This window comes from Cupressus sempervirens, chromosome 2 (genome assembly GCF_028749045.1).
Source record: "Cupressus sempervirens isolate cs-2001-9-10 chromosome 2, ASM2874904v1, whole genome shotgun sequence".
NCBI lineage: Eukaryota > Viridiplantae > Streptophyta > Pinopsida > Cupressales > Cupressaceae > Cupressus > Cupressus sempervirens.
The window spans coordinates 294,649,722-294,677,678 of record NC_143119.1 but is presented as its reverse complement, the minus strand read 5'-3'; the positions used below and the strand labels follow the sequence as shown (position 1 = coordinate 294,677,678).

At 39.3% G+C, this 27,957-nt stretch overlaps 1 protein-coding gene across 1 annotated transcript; it reads left to right on the top strand.

Moving 5' to 3' along the window:
* LOC149572238 (ribosomal protein-like protein) lies at positions 1–25,352 on the top strand. Its single transcript, XM_089813476.1, has 2 exons — positions 1–637; positions 25,068–25,352. The coding sequence occupies exons 1-2, from the start codon at positions 216–218 to the stop codon at positions 25,072–25,074; spliced, it is 429 nt and encodes a 142-aa protein (XP_089669602.1). The 5' UTR covers positions 1–215; the 3' UTR covers positions 25,075–25,352.
* The last annotated feature ends 2,605 nt before the right edge of the window (positions 25,353–27,957 follow it).

Here is a 27,957-nt window from a genome sequence, read left to right as displayed (position 1 = left end):
AATACACTTCGACAAATAAAACACCTCCTGTCTACTCTCGACCGAAAAAAAAGGACGCAACAAAGCAATTACATCATTTTTTAAAACCGCTGTAAAATGTCTTAAACCCCAAAATCCAATGTTTTGAACCAAAAAACGAGACAGCAGAGCCATTCCTTATCTGTTTAGATTTACACTGTTTCAGAGAGGATTGAATTCAGGTTTTGGGTTTTACAATGTCGACGGAGTCGTCATCGTCGGCCGCTCCTCCTTTCGTTCCTCCCCGCCCTTCTGCTCCTCCTCCTCCTCCACGAGAGAGGACTAAGAAATCAAAGAAAGCAGACCCAGCAGAACTGATAGCAATGTACGAGGCAAAGGGGCTGAGCTCCACAGCCGCAGCTCACCAGGCCATTCTCGACTTGCAGAAGATTCTTTCTAAAGTGGTATCTGAAGCACGGGCTTCCCCGACGCGCAGGAACGAAGCTTTCAAGTCGGATATGAACACGCGCCTCGCCATACTGGAAATGAAGCTTGATTCAAAGCCAAGTATAGGCCAAATGTTGGGTCTTCAAGTCGCAGCAACTGCAATTGTACAGACAGCGCCTGATGTTTTCAGGGCTGTTGGGAGTATGTGGAGCAATATCCGGAACTCTACCAAGTAATTTTCTTGCCCTATTAACTATCTCCATTGTTAGGACTCTTTTCCAACACGGTTTAAGAGTCATTTGTTCATCAGTTTTTCTTTCTATCAAGTATGCTTTTTTCCGTATTAGGTGTTTTCGTCCGTTTGATTAAATGTTTCTATCTGTGTTGGTCATTTTTACTAAATGCTTGGCGAGGGTGAATTTTTATTCTTGTCGAATGTTCTATTTGTGACAATTAGGTTTAGGAAATACTTTTTTTTGTGGGATGATGGTTTGTGTTTGAACCGTTTAGGCTATAAGCTCGGCCACATTCTTTTCTTTAGTTTTCTAGATATATGATGGGGTTGCGTTTCTCCCTTTATTAAATTTTTCTATCCGCAATGGTGAATTTGCTAAATAATTTTTGTGAGGTCATGAACAACTGTGTGTCTAGGGTGTACAGGAAGCTTCGTTAAATTCTCTCGACATTTTGTTGTTCTTTTCTTTTCTTTTCTTTTAAAACACGGGGAGCTTCCTTTTGGGGAGAAGCTCTGTAGTTGAGCATATACTAATAGTTGCAAGAGTATCTGTTATGGTTTGATCCATTAATAAAAATATATTGCCATTATTAAAATTAATGTTTAACATCAATATTTTATTCACTTGAAATCTTAATTGAGTATATGAGGTGGGGTGCATTCAAGGCATTGCTGATATAAGTGAGCTTATCCTCCGTGTTAATTTATGAGTTATCAAGGTTACTGATGCAGAAAAAGCCCCTCCTCTGCAAGAAGCTCTAACTGAATTTACTAAAAACACAAAATGAAACACGAACAAACAGTCAATTTATTTCCTATTTTGTAAAATAATTCTAGATAAACAAAATTATGTTACTATGTTTCTTTGTTCTCTGTAGCTCGCATTAAAAACACCCATACATGTAACCACTAGTACCAGCCCACTAAGAAAACCAACAATTCAAAAATAGTAGTTTCGCCCCAGGAAAAGACAACAACAGTTACAAACTAAAAATAGGGATCGACCAGAAGTGAATTGAAACGCCTTTCAGCTGGATCTGAGTCAGAAATGTCTGTATTGAGAATCATCAGTTACATTAGTTACAGCGAACCCAATGCAAAAAGAACTAGACTGATAATATAACTTAATTAAGCTTATAATTCAAAAAAAAAAAGAGACACATGAATTCGATACACTCTTTTGCAGTTATTTTAGTTGATTTTCATTTAACCCTCTCTCTCTACAATCTAAACATATATCACAATTACAGATACAGTCTTCATTTTTTTCCTTTTATTTGCAATCTCCACTTTAAACTCTTTTTTATGTTTTCTTACATTCTCTTCATAAACCTGTCGCGTGAATGCCAACAAGATACAATATAATATTGTAGAACTTGACTATTAGTATTAGTCATTTTTTAAAGTTGCTGGTATGGGGTCTGAGTAAGAGAATCAGATATGCGAGTATGGGCAATTTTTTTTTTCCATTTTTTTAGTTACATATGTAGAATAACAAAAATAAATAAGTGAATAAAAAAATTAAAGAATATACAAAATCCTAAATAAGATACTATACTATTCACCAATGCCAAATGAGAAAATTGTGGCGATAAAGATAAATATCTATGCTCCACTGGGACACATCCCTGAGCTGGTACCCCTTTTCCTGTACCGGGGAGGGTACGGGGATGGATTTTGGAAGCGTTCTGCCTGTTGACACTTCTTTTTGCAGCTGACACATTGAACCTCTATCAGATGCTGCTTCAAATTCAGAGTTATGAAACTCAGTTGCAAAAGAAGATGCACCATTTTATATTGAAACATTTTGGGACAAAACTGAGTCAGTACATGTTATTTTTTAATGCGATTCTATTCAGCATTGGTGTATAATTATGGAAACTGATATATGCTTTTGTTTAACAGCTGTCCCCTTAAAAATAGGCCAAAAGTATGCCCATATTGGAAATATGTCCTGCTGCCCCTGTCCCCAAAACTTGGTGGATGTAATGTCCCCCACATTAATGGAGATAATTAATTAAATTAATTAATTAGGTAGTCCCAAAATTTAAATAATATTATAAAGCACTTCTATAATTAATTAATTAATCAAGTTAGTCATAAAACAGAAAGGGGCCGAAATAATAAAATAACAAATAAAGTTATGTCAGTACATTGTAACTTTCCAGAAACTTCTTTGAGGCCTTTATAAGGTGTTGGTTGGCACTATAGGTAATCGTCATGGAGTTTATTTCCTTGTATATTTGCAATCGAGTTGGAATTTAGTTTTGTTTGCCATTGTGGAGGTGCATGATTTTCCCTATTTAGGCATTCACAGTTTCGGTGAAAGTCACTCCTCACCCTATTCTGCTTGTTGGTCCATTGGTGAAGCCTTCAGTTGAAGACACCTTTTGATCTAATCTAAACAATATTTTCATAATCCGAGAATATCGATTTCCTATTCACTGCTAGCATCTTTGCATCTCTCACATATATATTGCATATCTATCTATGATATTATCAATGCATCTAAGTTCGAATGTGAGAAGGAAACCCTGTATGTGTATGATTCTGTATAGGAGTGGTTGCCAAGTTTATCCTACAAGTGTTTTCACCAATAATGGAGTGTTGAGAGTGTGTACGAGTGACATCATCAATGTAGGGACCCAAATGCCGTACGGGCAAGATAAAAGCAACGATGGTGTGATTGGTGACGATACAATGATAGTGCCATATGGATGGAGTCTAACTATACAATTGTAGTGTTGTATGGGCAGAGGAGAAATTTCCATGCAGATGGAAGCATAAGTGTTATGCGAAGGGTCCAAGCTGTCATACAGGATTACTATCCAAGGGTGAGGCCATATGAAAGAATTTGTGTGCCAAATTTGGTTTGGTACATTGCAATGGTGTCGGGGCTAGTGATCCTACCAGCCCGTTGGGAGAATCATGACACGTAGTGATGGAATAGGAAATGCACATATGGATATGACAACTATGTTGAGGAAGTTGATAATAAGTCCACAACAACTTAGTAAAACCCTCTACCAACAGATGGATGAGATGCTTAATCACTTGACAAAAGCAAAGGAGAAGGGAGATTTATGATGCTTCAACACAAGACCAATGATGCCAACCCTTCTTCCCAAGATTGAGCAACAAGAAATGCAAACACCGTCTTTGGTTGAGTTATTGAAGCAATTCAAGTAGGATTAGGTTGATGGTGGATGACAAATGCTCATATCTCTCAAGGACTACATAGACTTACGAATGAAGTATCCATCCTCTAAGGGTAATATAATCTACAACAATATACTAAAGCGAGAGATTGACAATGTGCTACATGACACCTTAAATCCTAAAGATGTTAAAGACATGATCGCATATTCACTTCTACAACATGAGGCATGGACAATAAAGAATCAACAATTGTCCCTTCAAGTGGCAATCGCCCAGATCTTCAAGACAACCACAAGGGTGTGGGAGATGCTGGCACTAAACTTGTGAAGCCAACATTAGTCGATCAATATCATGGAGATAGGGACTCTATCAATGACCCTTTGAATGAGGAAGCTCTTTAGTTGGTTGAGTATGAAGTTTTTCCTTTGATTGGGCATGAGGCATGCATGATTGTCATCTCTACATGTGAGTGGTATCTATATGGAGAAATCAATTGGGTTTTGGTAAGACGTGCCTCAACTTTGAGCAAGGCAATGTTTATATTAGAGTGGAGCAATGAAAGTTTTTTTGGGATTTGTTGGCGTTGTTTGTAGGCATGGTGTGGCATTAAGCTTTCAACAACTATGGTTATCAACACCCGTGCTTGGTTTGGGATCCTGGAGCTTCACAATTCACAAATCATTTGATGATAGATTGCTTCAGGGCAAGCTATTTCTAGGCAAAGAGGACTATAATGTTCCCAAATTAATGAATTCATTAAATTGATTAATTAGGTACTATATGTTGATGTGAGTTTTATTCCACTACAACATACAGAATCAAACACTTAATGTTTCGGAGTGAAATGCCAAATATTGAATCCTCTCTTGATATAAGGTCATTTCTAATGCTAAGCTTGCAAAGTAAGATCATGAAATGACTTCAAGACTCCCTTTAAAGGTGGATACTCACGCAGTGAAATAATGTGATTTGTTGGGAATCACTTAGGGGACTTACTTTGTTCATTCAATGGACATCAACCACTTGCACTTCTAAAGATTTAGCTTCACAATGTGCAATGAAATATGTTTTGACGTTTCCACTTTAGCTCTAACTTAAACTTCTAACCTCTATTACTACTCCTACTTCTACCATGAATGCAAGGAAACATGGACAGACTTGGACTCTACTAGATGTAGCTTACATAGCGAATCCACCCACCTAGTGCAAGCTTCTAACGATATACTCAAATGGTTTTCAAATCAATATCTACCCTCTTTAATCCCGTCAATGGATGCAAACTAAAGATTGGATATCAATTGAAGTTAAGTACTTTCACTAGCTCACCACACAAGGCACTTCTACCATCGGTAAGAGGCTAGTGGCCTAGTCTATATTCGAGTCAAACAAGAAAACACCCACAATTCTTTCATCCAACTAAACTACTTCTCAACAACATGAAATGAAATCCTAAGCTAATTGAGGAAATATGGATCACCATGCAATAATGCAAACTTGATCACAACAACTCACCATGCAAGACACAACAATGAAAAGTAGAGCGAATTTGGCATTATATTAGCAACAATTTTCCAACAAGTCCAGCTTTACAAATGAGAGGGGTGGGGTTTATATAGGAGCCCCAATTACAATGAACGACCAAGATTGATTTAAAATAAAGGGCCCAAATTAATCTATTACAAACCCTAATTAGGGCAACCAAAAGTAGCCAATAGAAATGAAGCACCACATTATGAGCCGATGAAAAAATTCAAAGGCTTGGGGACCAATAAGAAACAAGGAAGCTGTCAAGTCATCACCCAAGATGTAGACTTCTTTGCTCCTCCTTTCTAGCAAAATCAAGGAACTTAAGCAAAATATCACTAAGTTCCTCCATGTCACTACTAGGAAGGCCTCCATGTTATAACTCCATGAACTCTTACATTCTCAATGCAATCTTTTTCTTAATTCCACCATGTTACCTTAGGGATTCTTCATCGTTTTTGGACTTGTTTCTCTTGAATGGATGGACTTCACAGTGCTTGAAGTCTTGGTATTTTCACCTTCATTACTTGGAATTCTTCTGTCTTCCTCATCTTCGGATTTGATCCTTGGAGTAATCCCTTGAACACATTAACCTCTTCATTGGCATATTAAGTCCATTTCCTTGTGTGGCTCAATCATTGTAATGGGCACCCCTGAATGTCCCAAAAACTAAACCAAACCGCTGAAAGGAATTATGTCAAACAGTTTGCATTCAACCTCTTATTTCTCCGTTTAATGTTTTAAACCCCTTATAACTCCAGAAATCAAATGTTTATTTGTTTGTTGTGTTTTGTGCATGGAATTGGTATCATACAACATAAACAAGAAAGAAACTACAATAATATGCAAAGTGGAAATGAACTACAGCCAATAAAATGTTATTTTCAGAATTCATAAAACTAAATACATGGCAGATTTATCAACTCATTAATTACTTCAACATTATTGACATAATACTTCAGCTCATGCTTTCGAACTTGCTGCTACAGTACTTTGTCCTTCAAACAGTCCACTACCTTCGTAATATCATTCCCTCAAAGTGGCATAAGCGTCGGACAAGTAGTGAAGAAGATATGAGCAAAATACCAAATCTGCTTGTAGCCGAAAATGCAACTAAACTGCCTGATAATGAAGCCGATAACAAAGAATTCCAAAGGCCAAACCCCAAGGGAATGATGTCTAGAATGTTACAAAAGAGGATAAACGTCCTCAAATGCCAAGAACGGAGCTGCAACTCACACACCAATTTCTTCTCATATTCAACCTGCTTAATGAAGCCACAAATGCTTCCTTTTATTCTATTTCCAAGGGTCCGCTCAACTCATATGGGCAATGTGGGATAAAAGATGTGTAATATATAAAACATATACTAAAATACCCCTTATGTCTCCCTTGGGTACACATCACCATAAAATAAATATTAAAGTAACACTTTAATATTTTACAATTAAATTAGACGTTACTTTAATAAAACTTCAGGCATTAAAATGTATTAGCAATCGGACTCCGAATAATGCGAGTGATAGCTCATCGGAAAGCTCTCACCGAGGAGTATCGAATCCAATCACCAAAATTGACCTGCACTATGTCCTGCTGACTTACTAAAAATAGTAAGTATGCCTGAAACTGAGTAAATCAACTTCGTTTTGGCCCAAACTGGAAATGAGTAGGCCAAAACACTCCAGGATCCCATTAAACCCTTCGTTAGCCCTCGGGACCATGTAGAACAAGGCTAATGCACACACACTTGGTCAACTGCTAAAATGGGGACATTACAGTTCGCCCCCCTTGAAATTGCTTGTCCTCAAGCAATCTCAGTCTAGCCTGCTGAATAACCTGCTCACTCTCCCATGTAGAATCTTCCTCCGGCAGGTCTTTCCATCTAACCAAATACTCCTTCACTATCCTGTTTCTAAGCTTCCTCTCTCTGGTGTCTAGAATAGCCTCGGGTACTAACACAAGCTTCCCCTCCTCATCCAAAGGGGTAAATCTGCAGAAGGCACTACACTCTGACCAATGGCTTTCTTAAGCCTAGACACATGAAACACATTGTGCACTCGATTGCCCTCTGGAAGCTCAAGCTCATAGGCGACTTTGCCCACTTTGCGAATCACCTTGTAGGGACCATAAAATCTAGGTTTCAACTTTTCAGCTCCGCTCTTCTTGAGCGATGACTGTCTATATGGTTGTAGCCTCAAGTAAACCATATCCCCTACCTTGAAGCTAAGCTCTATTCGGTGCTGATCAGCATACAATTTTTGTTGATTTTGGGCCTGTTGTATATTCTCTTTGAGCACTTTCAGGATGTCCTGACTATCTTGCAATAAGTTTTTGGCTTTGGGCACTCTACTGTCCCCCAAAACTAAATCCATGAAGCTAGGTGCTTCATAACCATAGAGTGCCATGAAAGGAGTCATCTTGATGGACATATGATAAGTGGTGTTATAACAATACTCTCCCATATGCAACCATCTGATCCAAGCCTTTTGTTGTGTAGTTACATAGTTCCTCAAATATCCTTCCGCCCATTTATTCACAATCTCTGTTTGCCCATCTGTTTGCGGATGATAACTAGTGCTAGGTGTAAGATCTGTACCACACAACCTAAACAACTCTTGCCAAAAAACACTCATAAACTTACTATCCCGGTCGCTGACAATGAATCTGGGCAGCCCATGTAACCTGAATATCTCTCTAAAGAAAAGATCTGCCACCTGTGCTGCTGTGTAAGTGGACGAAATAGCAAAGAAGTGAGCAAACTTCGTCAAGCGGTCCACCACCACATAGATGCAATCCCTTCCCTGCACTCGTGGTAAACCAGTGATGAAGTCCATCGAAATACTTTCCCATTTCCTATCAGGAATGGGCAAGGGCTGTAATAAACCTGCTGGAAATGTGTGCTCTCCCTTATTCTGTTGACAAACCACACACTCCTTGACATACCTCTGAACATCATCCTTGAGCCCTTTCCATGAAAACCGCTCTCGGATCTGCTTGTAGGTCTTGAAGACCCCCGGATGTCCAGCTGTGGGTGCATCATGAAATGCCTTCAGTATCGCCTCTCTCAAATGTGATGACGGAATCAAATAAACCCTGTCCTGAACTCTGATCAATCCATCTATCACCTCATAGCGATCATCCTGTATGGTACCTGAAATCAATTCAAAAGCCCAAGCATCTCCGACATACTCTGCTATAATCCGATCTCTCCAATCTCCTGAAATCTCTGCCAGAGCACATAAGTGAGGTCTCCGAGATAAGGCATCAACCACCACATTTTTCTTACCTTTGACAAACTCTATGTCAAAGTCATAAGCCTGCAATTTAGTCACCCATTTTTGTTGCCGGTCATTAAGATCACGCTGGCTCATGAAGTATTTAATACTGTTGTGATCAGTCTTGATCACAAAACGTCCACCTACCAAATATGATCGAAATTTGGCCAATGCATGCATTATGGCCAAAATCTCCCGGTCATAGACAGAATAACTTTTCTCAACTCCCCGGAGCTTCCTACTCTCGAATGCAATGGGATGCTTCTCCTGCATCAATACTGCTCCAATCCCATCACCTGATGCATCACAATGAAGCTCAAAAGGCTTCGTGAAATCCGGTAGAGCTAGAACTGGACATGAAGACATTACCTGCTTGAAATGCTCAAAACACCTCTGTGCTGCCCCTGTCCACACGAAGGCTCCTTTCCTGGTAAGATCTGTCAAGGGTGTAGCAATCTGTGAGAATCCCTTAACAAACCTCCTATAAAAACCACATAAACCAAAGAATCCCTTAAGCTGTGTAAGGTTTGTGGGAGTAGGCCACTCTACAATAGCTCTAATCTTTTCGAGATCAACCCGAACGCCATCTGCACTAATGATAGGCCCAAGGTAAAGGAGCTCAGTCATGCAAAACTCACATTTAGATTCCTTGGCATACAATGACTCTCTCTCCAGCATAGATAACACCTCCTCCAGATGATGTAAGTGCTCCTCCCAGGTCTTACTGAAGACCAAGATGTCATCAAAGAAGATCAAGACAAATCTCCTCAGCTGCTTCCTGAATACTTGGTTCATACAACTTTGAAATGTAGCAAGTGCATTGGTTAGACCAAATGGCATAACCATGAACTCAAAGTGGCCATAGTGACATCGGAAGGCTGTTTTCTCAATGTCCTTTGCTCTCATCCTAATCTGATGTTATCCGGATCGCAAATCAATTTTGATGAAGAAGCATGCCCCATGCAACTCATCAATCAGCTCATCAATCCTAGGAATGGGATACCTGTTTTTAATTGTTTTCTTATTCAGTGCCCTATAATCGATGCACATGCGCATTGTCCCGTCCTTCTTCTTTACCAATACTACTGCTGAAGCAAAGGGGCTCTTACTGGGCTTGATATGCCCCATCTCCAACAAATCCTTAATCGCCTTCTCTATTTCATCCTTGTGTTTCTTAGGATGACGATAGGGAGTAATCATAACTGGTTTGGCTCCCTCCTCGAGCTCAATAACATGTTCCATCCCTCTGTCAGGAGGAACCCCATGAGGAATATCGCTAAATACTTTAGCGTGTCTATCAAGTATCTTCTGGATATCTGGTGGATGACTCTTTTCTTGTGGCTCTGGTGAAGTTGGCATAATGTAGCACTCTGCCGCCCACTCTATGTCATCATGACGAAAAAGTCTCTACATTCTCCTCAAGGACACTATTCTGCAACCTCCATCTGAAAGTCCTTTAAGTACCACAGTTCTGCCCTCATGCTGGAATCTCATCTCCAATTTCGCTAGATTGAGTGTGAACTCAACTAGTGAAGCCATCCATGTCATGCCGAGGATGGCATCATAATCTCCCATGTCCACAACATAGAACTCATCCTCCAACTCGTAGCCATCTCCAAACCCGATGCGAAGATTAGATATCTTCTGAGTGCATAATAACTTATCACCGTTAGCCACCATGACTCTAAACCCATCATGCTCCTCTGTCTGTAACCCTCTCCTGGCTACCAATTGTGCATCTATGAAGTTATGTGTAGCCCCAGTGTCAATAAGAGATATCACTTTCTGCCCCTGGATAGTACCCCTGACCTTAAATGTGATTGCCTTTTGAGCCCTTGTCAAGCGTGCCAACAATCTATCATCCTTAGAAATGTTGCTCTCCTCTATATTGTTACCCTCATCTGAATCGGAGTGCTGATCCTCCCCTTCTGACTCTGACTCTTCTGCTGAAAAATACTCCATTTGATTTGCCTTAGCCTTGAGAGAATATTTATGAGATAAGTCCCAAGGCTCTCTACAATGGAAGCACAGCTTCTTCTTTCGAAGTTCATTCAAGGTCTCATTGTCTAGTCCTTTTGATCCTTCTTTGGGTTTGCTATACTCTTTCTGAAATGGTTTTTTGTCTTTGTCCTTGTGGTAGGAAGAATTTGTTGAATGGTTTTTTCCTTTGTATACCGAAGGGGCTAAATCTCGTGCCTTTTTAGTTGCTTCAGCTAAAGTGAGTGGATCATGTCCCTTCACCCAACCTCGTAATGGATCAGCAAGACCATCACAAAATAACACCACCAATCTCCTAGGAGAGATATCAGTAACAAGTACAGACAAGCCCTGAAACTCGGCAATGTAAGCATCCACAGAACCTGGCTGTTTTAACTGTGCTAGCTCCTTGAAATGTAACTCGGGATCCTTAGTGTCAAATCTCTCAATCAATGTTTCGGTGAATTCCTCATAGGATGTAATCTGATTATGCCCCAAAGTCACCATGCCATGATGCCACCATTCATGTGCAACGCCATCCAAGTGCATAGCCGCATACTTGATAGCCTCCTCCTCAGGCATAGGATTTAGCTGCAAGTATGTATCTACCTTCTGCACCCAAGCTCGTGCTGTCATCTTCCCTGAAGCATCATAATAAGGTAAAGAAAGTTTTCCAACTTTCTTCCTCAGCTCAAAGTTTTGATTCCTCCCTCCTGCTTTAGGCATGCGTCTCATCCTCAAGTCCATATAATCTCTAAGGGAAATATCCGCCTGAAACTCCAGTCCACTAGCCTCCCAGTCCCTCTTGAACTGATCCTGTAACTCGGTAATTTGCGGTTCGTTTACTGGTTGAACCGGATCTCTGGGTGGGAATTTGGGTAGAAGAGGTTTCGAGCTCGCAGTTCGTGCTAGGCGTGCAACGTGTCTAAAGTTATCAGCCTCATTCCCATTGTTGCCATGCCCATTATTACCATTAATGTTATTCTCAGGACCATTGTTGTTGCCTTGGCCTCCATGGTTATTGTTTCCCCCGTTGTTATTGTTTCCCTTGTTGTTATTGTTTCTGTTGTTGGCATCACCTGGATTAATATTGACACCCATCTGTCTAGCCATGAGCTGCAACATCATTTCCATTCGCCTATTCTGCTCCTGCTGCATACGCTGCCCCTGCTCTAATGTATCCAGTAACTGTCTGAACAGTACCTCCCCCTGATCTGGACCAGCATTTCCGTCTCCGCCTAATCCTGTATTCCTGTCATCTCTATCACCTATATTATTGTCCTGATCAAAGAATATCTCCTCTGTGTCTGTATGGTTGGATTCAATGTCCACCTGCACGGATGTACTAGACTGTTTGCTTTGCAAGTCTAAAATCCTATTTTGTCTTGCTCTGGTATCGCGAAAATTATAAGACCCCTGTCGCATGCTCAAACATAAATGCTTAGCCTGCGTTTTTTACTTATTTCTGATTTTAGTGTTGACATTTCATCAAACACTTTTTCCCTCTATCCGGCTGTTCCGAATTCCCTATAAGACCTCCACAGGATGGCAGGACTTATAGCTCTGATACCACTGTAATGGGCACCCCTGAATGTCCCAAAAACTAAACCAAACCGCTGAAAGGAATTATGTCAAACAGTTTGCATTCAACCTCTTATTTCTCCGTTTAATGTTTTAAACCCCTTATAACTCCAGAAATCAAACGTTTATTTGTTTGTTGTGTTTTGTGCATGGAATTGGTATCATACAACATAAACAAGAAAGAAACTACAATAATATGCAAAGTGGAAATGAACTACAGCCAATAAAATGTTATTTTCAGAATTCATAAAACTAAATACATGACAGATTTATCAACTCACTAATTACTTCAGCATTATTGACATAATACTTGAGCCCATGCTTTCGAACTTGCTGCTACAGTACTTTGTCCTTCAAACAGTCCACTACCTTCGTAATATCATTCCCTCAAAGCGGCATAAGCGTCGGACAAGTAGTGAAGAAGATATGAGCAAAATACCAAATCTGTCTGTAGCCGAAAATGCAACTAAACTGTCTGATAATGAAGCCGATAACAAAGAATTCCAAAAGCCAAACCCCAAGGGAATGACATCTAGAATGTTACAAAAGAGGATAAACGTCCTCAAATGCCAAGAATGGAGCTGCAACTCACACACCAATTTCTTCTCATATTCAACCTGCCTAATGAAGCCACAAATGCTTCCTTTTATTCTATTTCCAAGGGTCCGCTCAACTCATATGGGCAATGTGGGATAAAAGATGTGTAATATATAAAACATATATTAAAATACCCCTTATGTCTCCCTTGGGTACACATCACCATAAAATAAATATTAAAGTAACACTTTAATATTTTACAATTAAATTAGACGTTACTTTAATAAAACTTCAGGCATTAAAATGTATTAGCAATCGGACTTCGAATAATGCGAGTGATAGCTCATCGGGAAGCTCTCACCGAGGAGTATCGAATCCAATCACCAAAATTGACCTGCACTGTGTCCTGCCGACTTACTAAAAATAGTATGCCTGAAACTGAGTAAATCAACTTCGTTTTGGCCCAAACTGGAAATGACTAGGCCAAAACACTCCAGGATCCCATTAAACCGTTCGTTAGCCCTCGAGACCATGTAGAACAAGGCTAACGCACACACACTTGGTCAACTGCTAAAATGGGGACATTACAATCATCATCAAGATCACTCCCTTGATGAGAGTCTTGTCCTTGAAATCCCTCTTGCTCTCAACCTGAGATTTTTCCTTATGTCCTTGCTTGATGATGGTTTGATCTTTGGATACTTCCTTCATCTTGATCCTTGAAGCTCCTTTCCTTTGTTCTAGTTTCGAAGTGCATCATCTTGAAGTGTTGTCCTTTGAACTCAATTGCTCTGAGGCTAGTCCTCTTCCATCGCTATCTTGGGCCTTGAGCTTGAATTTGTCTTCCAACCTCTTTTGTTTACTTCTTTGTGACTATCCTTGCTCTTGGTCCGAACATGATTCCTTGAACAAAGCTCAAAGATAGTAAGGAATAAAGACTTACAAACATATTCAGTCTATATCATGAAATTGCTTGAATGTATCCATGGATTAAACAATTAATTTCATAGTTAGTTTTAATGTACTAATCCAAGGGAAGCAACAATCAAAATGCAAGCAAGAATATCAAAAGACCAAAGATCGGTAATACCTAGACAAACTTATGAATTCCTGTTTTCAAATCAGTCATGATAGCATCCTCAAATCAGTCCTACAAACTTATTAAATTAACTCCAAATCATGACCTAAGATTCAAACAAGACCTTGGAAGCAAATAACAATCTTATCATGACAACGAACTAGTTACTTGGGTTGCTTACAACTTTTGAAGACGAGTCTGCAATTTCATTTTAAATCCTCTTATGATATCTCAGCATTCCAAACTAAGCAAAGTCCATGTTTTAGGAGCCCATCGGTGAACAACGAACAAAATCATCAAGTGCTAAAACCGAGTTCATGGTCAAAGCTAAGAAAAAAATTCTGAGGACAAAGCCTGAAAATGAGTTGTTACTGATCCAAACCATGCTCAAAATCCATGCACAATCATTGCAATTAAGGTTTGGAACCCGAGTTTGTGCTTATCCGTGAGTTGGAGAAATAATCCATCACTTCAAATAAATAGAATCAGACCTAAGCCATGGCATCATAAACATCCCCGAGGCACGGTTCGTTAGTGTGAGCAAAGCGGAGCATGGACATTATTCCAATACATACTCCACACGACCCCATGAGTCATCATCTAATATCATTGCTTTCAATTTTTGGGCCCTTACTGTATTGGACTGCTTCCAAATGCCCCATTGGTTGCTAACCACCATTTGTGACAATGCCTCCTTTACCTCTACAAGTTGTCTCAAGACGATTGTGTGAGAGGCAAAACAAGTTTCAACCACCTAAGAACATTTTAATTGTAAGTTAGTAACACATTTACAATCTGTAAATAACACAAAAATCATTTTATCCAATTGTGCAAAACATGACATAATGAAAAATAATAAATGAAACTAAGAAAATTAAATTTTAAAATTGACCTTCAATAGTTCCAATTTGGAGAAAGATCTGAAAACTGCTTGTGACATATGGTGGTTTGAATCTCCTCATCCTCGTAATTCTTTTTCACTCAGTCTACTTGGTTGCCAATTGCTTGTATCGCCAAATTAAGAGTGTATAGTGCATGGGGTCCAAAAGATATGGTCATATATTCCTCTACCAAAGCACCTGCTTCCCTACAAACTTTTACAATAACATTGATCAAAGAACGGTTTTTACAATCCTTCCATCCATCATAGACAATAGATTCACCTGTTTGGATCCAATAAAATCTAATTGGTTTTAATTGGGCCATTACATGTGTCCTCTCTTTATGCAATAAGGTGGTGTGCACCTTTCAAATCCAGAACCTCGGTAACCAGTAGGTGCATTATTTATTGTTGTCACCATCTCCCTCCAATAGGGTGACCTCACTAAGTTGAATGGAAGACCATTCGCATAGAGGCAACATGTAATTTTTTCATCAACAATGTCTCTTGCTTCCATTTGAAATGCTTGATCTAGTGGCCCTCTCTTGCGAGTGGTGACCTGTTTTATCTACATCTTTATCCTCCTCCCTAGAAGGTATTAGGCAAGAAGGGATGTCTAGAGGCATGTCGAGTGGTTGGTGGTGGTAGTGGACTTTTTAACCGAAACTATAACCACTTTGTTTTCTTTATGCAACTAACCCATTAGCATTTTCTCTTTTCTTTAATGAATGCTGCTATTAGTGCAGGTAGCAGCCCTTTCTTATTTGTTCCCTCACACATATCAATCCCTTTACCCCCAGGGCCCATAAAATGAAGTTTTACTTGATAGTAGGAGTTCTTATATTCTATGTTGTGAATATTACATTTCCATATGAACCTCCCACCTCCAAAACATTGAGCAAGTCTTGTGGTGTATTTCCAAAGAGGAGACCCTTTATCAATTTAAAATTTTTGAGAGCCACCCACAGAGCTTTGACTACTCATTATTGTAATCTATAACAAAAAAGGAGAAAAAAACAAACTTCAAGTCCTCTAATAAAACTTGAATTTTTTTTGAACTTTTAAAAAACTTGAAACAATCTATCAAAAAACTAAAGATAAATGGTTGAAATGCATAACTTAAACACTTAAATCTGCTTTTAGGAAGGTATTTGCAACTTCACAAGTGATCTCCGTCCAATTCAAACACCTCACTTCAAACTTGCAAGATGGAGAGAGCCAATTGAGAGAGCAAATATGAAATGAAATGTGTTTGTAGTCTCCTTACTAGGGTTTTTTTAGGGTTAAGAGGAAAAAAACAATAAAAAAATGTATTGTGATATGCTTTTGGGCCCACTCTCTTTCTTTTTGCCCATGGATCCTTGGTGGTCCACACAGGGTCTGCTTGGGTTCAGACTGGATACCCCCGGGTCCACTTGTGGTCCTCGCTGGGACTTGTAGGTCCTTGCTGGTTTGTGGTGGTTCAAACCTGTGCAAATGCATAGGTCCCTGCACGAACCCTGTGTAGACCCGAACATGAACCCGGACCCGGTTCGAGGGTCCAGGGTGCGGACCCGGTAATGTAGGTTCATAGACACTTGTGTAGGATTTTCCTTGGGGGCTGGGTTATTCTCTTTTTCTTCTCTTCAAGGAAACTCTTAATGGTTTTTCCTAAATTTTGCAATGATGGTGCAATATATTTTCTTGATGCCCATCTCTTTTGCATAAGAAACAGGCATTTAGCCCGCCAAGTCCATTCTCACATTTGTATAATTCCCTGTCAAGTTTAATTTCAATAACGTCTGGGATTTCAATCCTCCTGTTCAGAGAAAGCAGCACTCTAGCATTCATGTGGAGCAGCGTGGTTCCAGAATCATCAACTTTTAGCATTTTACCAAAAGGTTTCAGAAGTTGGGGCAAAAAGACCCACAATTGAGCTGATGTTCATCTATCTAGGAATGCAAGAGGACATAATTCCTTGTGGGTTGTTTTAGGTTCCCAAAGGAACCAATGCAACCACTATTTTCCCTATGTTCTATAACTTCCCTATGTGATTCTTCAGAACAATGACAGAAAGGAGTGTAAATGCCCAATTTCTACCCCTATCGGTTATCAATAAACTTCCTAGAAGGAATATATTATATTCTCAGTATTCATTCAGACAAGAAAAACAACAGAATTTTTATGTCTAGCTTCTTCATTCTTAACGGTTCTAATCATTTTCGTTAAGATTAACTTGGAGTATCCCTAGCAAGAGAAGGCCCTTACCACCTTCATGACTTCATGCATTCTGTCTGCTACTTGCTTGGTGGTTTAACTTTGCATTCTTCTTGACTTCATACACTCCTCTGCTTCTTTCTTGGGAGTTTCTCCACTGTTGACTCAGATTTCGACTTCAAACTTGGCATCTTCCAGTACTGCCTCTCAATCTTCTATGTTCCCAGATTCCTTGAAAGATATCAAATATGATCTCCAGGTTTTGCTCGTCACTCAATAAATTTATTTTCCCCTTGCAAGCATTAACTACATCCGCTTTGGCTGTGACTAAAGCCCAAGGTGTATAACTCACCTACCAGACTGCTAATTTAAGATGGAAAAAACAATTATTCATATTCAAATCTATTATAAAGAATAAATTAACAATCCACGAAAGTGGAAAATAAAGTACGCCCTATAAGACCACCAACAATCAAGGATTAGTAGGATTTGGACAAAATAAACATAGAGCAATGAAGAGTACTAGTCAGAATCAATTCTGGCATGGAAGAAGTTTTCACTAGGTCGATAATAAAGAGTGATCATTCATCTCCCTCAATCGACCTCATAGCTCCTTCCTCCACCTCTTGGGATTTTAGTTTCCTATATTTTGAAAATTTCCCTATTTTTTTAACAGCCATCCCTAAAAAATGGTCTGTGAAAAATGTATATGCCTGCTGTCTGCCCATTGTCTCCATCTTAGATACTTGGTGTTACATATTCTATATGTGATGACTAGCGGTGAGGCTTAGCTTCCTCTACCTTACAAATCAATCTCATGGTGCTTTCCGGCATATGTGAAATCTCTGTAGCTTTCAAAACAAATCAATATAAGGCATATATGTGAAGGGACTCACATACACCAAACTGAAGGGTGGTTTCAAAAAACTTCTTTATGAGGTTGCAAAAATAACAGGGACCCTTTTACATACATATTGTTTGCACAGGCACTATCACGAGTAGCATGAGCAAAAACTGGAAGCGATACATAGTCGGGTTCTTTTAGGAAATACAAAGAGGCTTGTACAGATGCTACAAGAGCTGGGAGAGCTAGCTTTCTATTTAAAAATGTTGGTTGCTCATGCTGAAATTTCCAATTATGAGCGGCTCAATGTGCCATGTTTCTCTTTCAAACCTCAAGTGACTCACACCAATTGAGCTTAAGACCAAACCAATTATTAAGAAAGTAACTCTGCCTCTTGTGTTCATGATGTGCCTCATATTACGTCGATGGTGGCATTCCATCTACATGATATTGAAATAGGATAAGAGTGTAAATGAAATTTAATTACTCAAGTTTTAAATGGAAAAAACTTGGCAAAAACTCAAATGAATATTATAACTTTAGCTATGTTCCACCAAGTTTGTGGGACACACGAGTATTTAGGAGACATGATTTCTTGAGGCCTTTTTTTTTGGGGGCGGTAGTGTATACACACACACACACACAAGGGATTTCAAATATTCATATGATGACATTGATAATCCTTAAAATGAAACAAAGAGTTTACACGGTAGTCGAACAAATAAATATTTAATTGCTCAAATAATTAATGTCAGTCTGCACATGATATACAATTGGAAACATATTAATACTTGATACACCCAAATGCTTAAAGGCTACAAGTTTGGACCGCAAATGTCAAAATGACAGTCACAAATGTCAAAAAAGGTAAAACATAATGATGTATAATATGATGGCTGCCTCTAATTGATGCTGATTTTTCCAACATCTTAAAACCCTGCTGCATTGTCTTTCTAAGTTGGTTGCAGTTTTTTAAATGTAAAAATGAAGTCAATCCTACTCATTAGTGTTATGTTTAGTCATGCTAGGGTTAGAGGTGTGTGGGGGCCACAAACATCGTTTAATTTTTTTTAAAGCTGGGCATTTTTTTTAGCATTGGAAAAAGGGGGAAAGGTGGCTGTCTCAAGGACATTTATGGACGTCTCAGATGCCCCCAATGTGTTCATGGGGTGGCCAGCCATCCCCACCATGTTTTTGTGGTGTCCCATCAAGTGGGGACATATACCTTGCATTTTTTCAGGACACCTTGGAAACATCCCCAAGGCATCCTCCATCCCCAAAACATCCTCAGAGTGGGTACTGGGGTTCCTTGATTTTATAGGGTCAATTTTGATTTTGTTATTTGATATTTCATGTCAAATAGAGCGCCGAAGACTGAGAAAAAAAATTGTGAAAAAATCAAGCAACATTTAAAAAACAATTGATTATTTTGACTTGAAAGTTGATACAGTTTATGCAAATTATTGCATGTAAAAAGGAAATACTATCATTGGCAACATAGCCCACTGTTATGTGGATGACCCAATTTTTTTTTTTTGGAATCCTCATTTGGATATTTCAAAGTCAAAGTTGGAAACATAGATGTCCTAGGTTTAATCCCAATCTAAAAAATTGCATTATCCCATGTTTGTTTATGTTGTAAGTATAAAAATGAGCTAAAAAAGGGAAATGTATTCATAGAAAAGATCCGAATTACAGTAGGGAAACCTAAGGTAAACATTGGGAAATGACATGACAAATGTGGTGGGGGTGGGTGGCAAGTATAAAAATGAACTAAAAAAGTTCATAGGAAAAATTAGAATTACTTGCGGACAAACCAAGGTAAACATTGGGAGATGACATTACAAATGTGGCAGGTATATGGTGATTACTTGGGGTTGAATTGCAAGATTTTGGAGAGAAATGCCACTATGTTTTTGAATATAGATGCAGCAAGAGGTTGCTGGCTTGTGGAACATAAGGAACTAGAGTATTAACCTAAGTTACCGATGTGTCTGGAAATAGGGCAGATGCGGTTGCAGATGTGTTCTGATGCTCTGAGGCGTTAGGATGCGTTGTGGATGCTGCTGGGAATCTTGCTTCCCTCCTGCAGATGCGTGCGTGATGCTTGGGAGAGCATCCAGAGAGAATCAGTTGAGCATCCGGGTGCATCCAGCCATTTTGAGTGCCCAGTCACTTAAGTGACTTATTAAAACACATGTTGAATAGGTTTTTATTATTATATTTTTTCTCCTATTTGCCTCACAACCCTAAAACGGCCCTAAAAGAGGCCATTCATTGCCATTCATTCTTCTATTACTGTTATTTCAATTTGATTATGCTAATTGCTACGGAATGGTCTTTTTTTATATTTCTTGTATTTCTTTGCATATATATATATATATAAGTATATTTATGTATGGACGCACCCAAACACATCCAAAATCCCCCAAAAGAAAAATCCGCGCGTCTGTGCATCAGCACCCCGCACCTGCGTCAACATCAGAACCAACATCGGTAACTTAGGTATTAACCACACAAAGATTATGCAATAATAACAACTAGCACATTGTCAACAGCTATAAAGCAGCCACTCCTTGCCTCTATCAAAAACATAATATGAGCAGAGTTTTTAAAAGCATAAAAACTAAGTTCACGTACTTAATATTTTTGTTCAGATAATAACCAAGCCTTGCAGGGCCATAATCAGTATCAATAAATAAACAATTTTCAGACACCCAAGGGCCGACACATGACCTTAAACATAAAATGGAGAAACCTATAGCAACTAAACTTTTTCATTCCCGTCAATGGGCGCTTGGTCTATTGGTGAAGTTGAATGGCTCACAAAGAGCCCACCAGGGATCAAGTCTTGCTGAATGGAAGGCTCCGACATCATAAGGGATGAGGCCGGGATCGTGCCTTGGGTGATTTTGACGACGTGGATGCCCCTCAGTCCTTGGCTCTAAGCCGAAGAGGTTTCAGGCACGAGTGGACCTGTATTGGGTCCCTAAGGGCCTGTTTGGCGACGGGAATATGACTAGAATAGGCGTTAACAAATACTCAAAATTTTGAATTCACCGTTTGGGTGTGACAAATAGGATTTAGGAATACGAATATATATGCTCATTTTGACCTCAAAACATGCATTTGATATTCCACCGAAATAGGTGTAATATCAAATTCCATGAAAACGTCCATTTGATTTTGCATTTTACTTTTTCACATTTTAATATTTTTGGGATCCGAGCATCGGTGTATTATTTCTGCGTAAGGAAGATGGAGAATATACTCTGCTTATACAATGGCCAAACCCAGGCAATCAATGGAGAACACGCTCTGCAAATACTGATAGACAAACCCAGTCAATTTTATCTAATTCAAGCTGCAGGCCTGGCCTTAGTAGTAGGGCACCATAGAGCAGCACAGTAATGTCCCACTGACGCTATTATATCTGGTTTGTTTTATTGCTGTGGTGAGGAATTCATCATTACAGCAGATTAGAAGAGTCTGATGGATAAGAAGATTAGCGAATGCAGGAGTGCGATCAGGATGAGGAAGACAGCAGCCACGAGGGCGATGGCGATGAGGCTTGGATCACTAACAGCGGTGCTGACTCTCCCGAGCACGAGAATGGGGAAGATTTTGTAATATTTAAACTTATAACGGTGGAAATATTTTAATTGAATCTTATTCTTATTTTAATTTTGCACAACCAAACGCATTGAGAATAATGAATCTAGAATAACAAATGCAAGAATAATGAATCCAGGATAACAGATGTTTATTCTTAATTCCTATTCTGGTCACCAAACGGGCCCTAAAAGGTCTATATGGTGGCCTTCGGTGGTTGGTAGATCACAGGCTTTGTGCCTCGCAGGTCTGAACCCTCCATCAAAAAAAAAAAAACTTTTTCATTCCCACCAAGACTCTTAGAGAGGAGAGTGGAGGCCCATTCTTCCTTTAAGAACTGGAAGAGCTCCTTGCAACCATCCTCTGTGTCCGACTTTCCACCAGTGATCCGCTCCTGCAGCAAAAAGAGGGTCACTGAACATGTGTGCATCAGCTTGATGGGAAATTTTCTGGTGTCCTCCATGCAGCTGTTAAGCCCATCAGCATCCTTTTTCAGACCATTGATATTGGCATCCATCTCCACTAGTCGTTTGTGATATTTCCCCCCAATCTACCATACTTCAGCTCAGCAGTGTCTAGCTTGGGGGCCTCCTTGTCAACAACTTGCAGGTTGGGTAGGGCTTGAGGCTGAGGTTTGGGAAGGGTTAACAGTAGGAGCCAAGGGTGGGGAAGGGTGGGAAAGGATCTCTTTAACAACCTACGGGGGGGAATCATTCTTCTGGCTGGAAGAGTGTTGGGAGGAATCATTTGTGGAGTGACCCTCAGAGTCATCAAAGCCAGAAGAATTGCCAGTTTTAAGGGCCTGCTTACATCTTTCTTTGGCCAACCTTTTAGACCTGCGGGTACTAGGGATTTCTATGCAGTCATCAGAGTCAACATTGAACACAGGTCTTTTCCCTTTTTTGGGGGGCCTAGACATCGTGGGGGGGCTATTAGCACTCTTTTTCTTGTTATCCCTGGACTCAGGAGGGGAGGAGGTCTCACCTTTAGAGGGGCTTACAGGGGGTGTTTTTTCCTACTAGTCCTGGCCTGGGGAGTGCTAGTATCTTGTGTAGACTCAGTTGAGGAGGCCTCAATCTGGGGCACAAGTTGAACATAAACATTGGTAGGAGGGCACAGAGCACAATGAAAATTGTAGAGCCTGTAAATTAAACCCTAGTGTACAATGACACAGTCTTTTCCGGTTTCCTTACATTCCCCAACAGTCTCAACATAACTTTCAAGAGAATGCAGAAGATAGAAAGGAATGGAAATGAAGCCATTGTTCCTTGAGTGGTTGAAGAATGGGAGGTGGTGGAAGTAATAGACAATAAACTTCCCCTCCAACCTGACATACTTCATTATAATGTAGCACAGGTTCTTCCAATCTCCCGGGAGATCCTCATGATTGTATCCACCCTATTTTTTCATCGATTGCGCTTTGGATCCTCTAGAAAATTGGTTGAGGCCATCGTGGTCAGATGTATGGCTCGTATTTTTCCATTTCCGATCCTCAGTGTAAAGACTAGTGGCTTTGGCAATGACGTCCTCATTGATTTCAAAACTGGTGTTGATTTTCACTTTTCTCTCATTCCAAGTATAGACGAACTGGTGTGACACAGCATCGTCGTGCCTTCCCGACATACTCTCGATTAAGGGAAAAATGCTGCCTTCCTCACAGACGTGCATAACCATGACATTCTTAAGTATTTCTTCCTCAATTTTGTTGGGCTTGATTATGAGTTTAGTCCCTCCCACAGCGGAATCCGGCAGAAGGCATACTGTGGTAAACTAGAGAACCATAGAGAAAGAGTTAAGTTTGGGAAACTAACTGTGTCTTGTCTTAATACGATATCTATTGTGATGCCTCTTAAATTTTCATAATTACTAACATAATTATGAATGCGTGCCAAATTCCTCTTCACATGCTCATACACATGTGAGCCATTATACAAAAAGTTGGAGCCTTTTTTGTTAATCTCACCAAATCTTTATAATCCTTTTCCTTGGGAATGTTGCTAAGAAGGGTAATTATTAATATGACACCCAAAGGGCTCGCAGACAAACATGAACTTTTGTGTAATTTTTTTAAAAATTCAATCCATGTCATCACTGACAAGCTACACATGGTCCAGGTGACCCAAAAAATCTGACCAGTCAGCACAAATCTCCCTATCCATCTTGTATCCCTGAATGCGACAGAGGTGTGATGCCTATATAACCCAACAATTAGAAGCATGGGACAAGTGCCAATGGTGTGGATAGAGGTGATGTCACGCATGATTAACAGATGTGGAGATGTGTTCCTCATGACTAAGGAGCTTTCTAGTATTCTCTGGCAGCTGTTCAACAACACACCAGCTTGTCAAACTTTCTTGCTATAATCCCACTGCAGCCAAGGAGTCAGCAACAACATTGCCTTCACGGTAGATGTGGCATATGTTATACTCTTGGAAGCAAAGGAGCAGGCTGCAAATGTCAAAAAGGATAGGGCACACCTGCCAACCCGCCCTTGTCTTATGCTTAACAGCTTCCACAATGATCTTGAAGTTGCCTTAAATCTCCAAATGAGTGATGCCCATAGAGGAGGCAAAATTAAGACCCCATAGAAGAGCCATGCCTTCAGGCTGGTTGACCGGATGATCCTTAAGGGGGCCGGCATAGGCCGCTTTTAGCATTCCCTGACTGTTCCTTAGGACAACCAGCCTGAGCTTTGGCTGTAACAGTGCCTTTGAAGTTAAATTTAGACCAACAGAGGGGGGGCGGGATGCGGGGTTCCAAATGGTCATAGCTCTAGCCACCTTTCTGGAGATGTCATATTTGCTAAACCCAGGGCTTAGGTTCCAGCTTTTGGCAATGCACAGATCCATAAAGCTTTAAGCGGTATTAGGGCATTTCCAATTGCATGTGGAGATGTTATCCTCAATCAGCTTCAGACCAATGTGGAGAGTGTCCTGTGGGGAATTTTTGGCGTCTCTGAAAATCCAATTGTTCCTTTCTTTCCAGATGCACAAGCATAAATGGGCGGAGACCAGGTTCCATAGGATTTGCTGCAGGGGGTGGCTGGAGATGCACTGCCAGTGTATAAACTGCCTGACATCCAGATTGAGAACCCAGTTGAGGTCGAATTTGTTGAGGACATGTTGCCAAATGAAGGATGCAAAATCTCCTCCGCCTTCTTGCACAAAATATACCTGTTATGTTGTTGCCTAATGTTTTTTGTATTTCTTTAAGTTGTGTTGTGTCTGTTATTCTTTAAGTTTAAATAACATATTTAGTGAGAATGTATTGAAAACTATGAAGGTGTATTTTGATGTTAATAATAACGATGAAGAGATACAGTCTTCTGTTGCTGCTCTTAGGCTGTATGGTATATCTAGTGTCATGCTGACTGACATTAGCGATAGAAAAGTATATTATTATTATCAGTAGGCAGAGAGGAAGGCACCACAAAGTTGTAAGTTGCTTTGTTTTCATCGTTTTAGGCTTTTGAATGTTGTCAAGCTCTTCTTTTATATTAATATATTAGATTGCTCTTGCTTAAAAAAAAGTTGTGTTCCCGGCAATCTGGAAGTGGAAGTATAGCTTTTCTTTTAGGAACTTTTGGTAAACTAAACATTGGAATTTCCGTTATTTACTATTTGTAAAATGTGAAGTTCCTTTGAAAAAGAGATATCTGTGTTACTGGTTATCTATAGATGCTGGGAAGAATTTTAAGTGCTTTTTGTTTTGGTCTCACACATTAATTAACTATGGATATCATGGCATTTTTCTTTTTGTGGCAGGCCCTAGCTTTGGAATGAGAAGTACAGCCTTCAAAGGTTCTAGCCAATATTTATAACTATCCTAGAAAACTGTCAGTTGATTGTAGAAGAGTATATTTTGTTGAAAGATTTTTGAACTGGGAACATAATATTTTAGTAAAACGCAAACCTTTTTGTTGCCATTTTTCTAGCATGGCTGGAGTGGTGGCCACAATGTTGATAGGATTTGGTGGATGTGATTATTTTTCCTCTAAATTTTAAAGACTGTTCAATTTTCATATTTATAGAATTTAAGTATTGACTTCACATTTTGTTGTGCATTTGGCTTATTATGAGTAAGAATTAGCAAAGGTCACTCCTTACAATAATTAACATAGCAAGTTAAGCACCTTCTTAAAAACTGCTTTTTCTTAAAGCATCATTCAAAGGTAAATATTGGCCAGTAGAAATAGGATCACAATTATTTATCATTTTTTAGTAGTGGGCAATTTATAAACTAGCTATTAGGCAAGAGCCTACAACATGACGGTAACTTGTGAGCCTCTCATGTGGGAGGTCTCGGGTTCGAAGCTACTTGAGTTTAACAAAAAAATAATTAATTACAATAAATAATAATAACTAATCTAGGCTTCAGCCCATTATCGATAAAAAAAGAAGTATAAGCTAGCTATTGACTATTTGATCATTGAATCTTGCGGTGTTTAACATTGTGAGTAAAAAACTTCAATACCATGCATCCTCTTAAAAATAGTTTTTTCTTATCATCCAGTTAAATGGTCAAACATAAATATTGACCAATAATCATGTGATGTTTAAGTAGTGTGCCTCTAAAGATAAATAAATGAAGTCACAGGAAAATAAAATTTCGACCATGTCATATGTCTAAATTATCTACTCTTACAAACTTTTAATTCCTCAAATCTAATTCAATTTGCTACAATTCTTGTAAGATGTTTACGAATAACTTAATGTACATGTTTTAGGCATGTTGGATAGTGAAAACTTTAGCAAGGATGCAAATTGGGTCCAGAATATGTTGAATGCAAGTATTAGTTCACGATCCTCCTTGTATTTGACTGAGGGAACTCTTTAGACAACTTGTAGATGAGTCATGGTGAGAAGGCAAACGGAGCATTGTAGTGTTGGAGATTTGGACAAAGATTGTGAGCATGAACCCATAACATCTCAATATGGGCCATCTCCATTTTGGTCCTGCCATACCTCGTGGATGATGCATGATATCTTGCAATAACACAATGCTTGATTATTTCTTGTAGCATAATTTTGACCAAATTTCCAAAAGAGAGTTAGTGTAGGTATGTTTTTTAATTCTTAAGTTTTGGAAATAATCACAAATATAACGCACGTGCAGTTGATTACAGAGATATTTAAAGGCTGATAAACAGCTGCTACAAAAATTCGAAAACCACTGTCCCTAGTAGTATCCAATCAAACAAACATTTATCATTTAGACCACTATACAATTCTATCGAAGAGAGAGATTTGTCGGAAGTAATGTTCATATAAATATATAATCATAGCAGCGACAAATGCAGCATCGTTAAGAATCATTCCCACCACTCTTTTTATCTATCTTGAAAAGTGAATTCGCAAAACCTTTATCCAAACACATGACCCAAGAATTAACACTTTTCAAGCCAATACATCTGGTACATCCTAATAGAAACACCGGGCAGAGTGAAGACATCCATATCAGTATGATTATCGTAAGGAGGGCCATGAGAACTGAGAACTGAGCTCGTTTAACTGTCCAATAACATTTTAAACAATATGATTTGTTTCCTGACAAATGACAAAAACATTTGGAGCATGAGGCTTGCTAGAAGAATCATCTCCCGCTTACCAGAGTACCCATTATTACGAGTATATACATCAACACTTGGATAGCTTGAACTACCTTTAGAAACCTGAACAAAAGAAGTGACATGAAGAGCATAAGGACCGAAAGATTGCTGTCAAGCGATACCAACCGCTATAATGATATTTTATGTCAGCCAACCATCATTATCTAGACCAAATCAGCAAGCAACCTATCCCACAGGGCAATATGAGGATCGAAAAATAGTTCATTCTTAACGTTAAATGGTTCAATATTATCACTTGAACTGCATATTTTTTTATTGAGGTTAGCAATATAGGTGGGTTTTTGGAAGGATTGAAATCCATCACAATAGCAATAAAACAAAAGCACTTGATGATAGACAACTACAAATTAGACCTTTGGAAAATAGGACAATTTAGGACAACCAAACAAAAAGGATCAAGCAGCCCAAAATTGTCCTAAGATATCACACAAACAATGCCAAGCCTACACAACTAAGCCCAACAAACTTACGTAAAATAACCTAGAGGTAGAAAAGGTTGGTCTTATTCAAGTGGTGTGAAGGCAAACCATGATAAGGAGAATTCTAACACCACCTTTTGTTAGGTTCTTAGAGTCTAACAATTTGGTTGGCTTTAGAGTCTCAGCCTCTCTTGAAGTAGGGGAAGGAGTGAAGGATGAGGTCACTTCTTCATAGACATGACCCTTTTTTCCTTATTTTGTTCAGGGGACTTTTGAGAAGTATTTTAGAGGGTCAAAGTAGCGTGCCCCTTTGGCACCCTCATTGCCCCACCTCCCCTTGAATAAAAAAATCACATTGTTGTCCTCGTTTGACATCTCTGTATTGGGGGACTTGTAAATTTTATTGCAACTTGTCAAAGGAAGGCTAATTGTCTTGCTGCAACATCGACAAAATAATATACATAAAGGTTTACTAGTTGTAGTGCACAAAGCTATGGGGAAGGGTTGTGGTTGATCTTTATAGGGCTTGAGCCAAAGCAAATTGATTGGTGGTATATTAGGGTAAACAATAAAAGTATTTTAATAGCCAATTGATACAAGTTTAAG

Bases quoted from the DNA above. Each gene is read 5' to 3' on its own strand.
- LOC149572238 (XM_089813476.1), top strand. From the start codon at position 216: ATGTCGACGGAGTCGTCATCGTCGGCCGCTCCTCCTTTCGTTCCTCCC.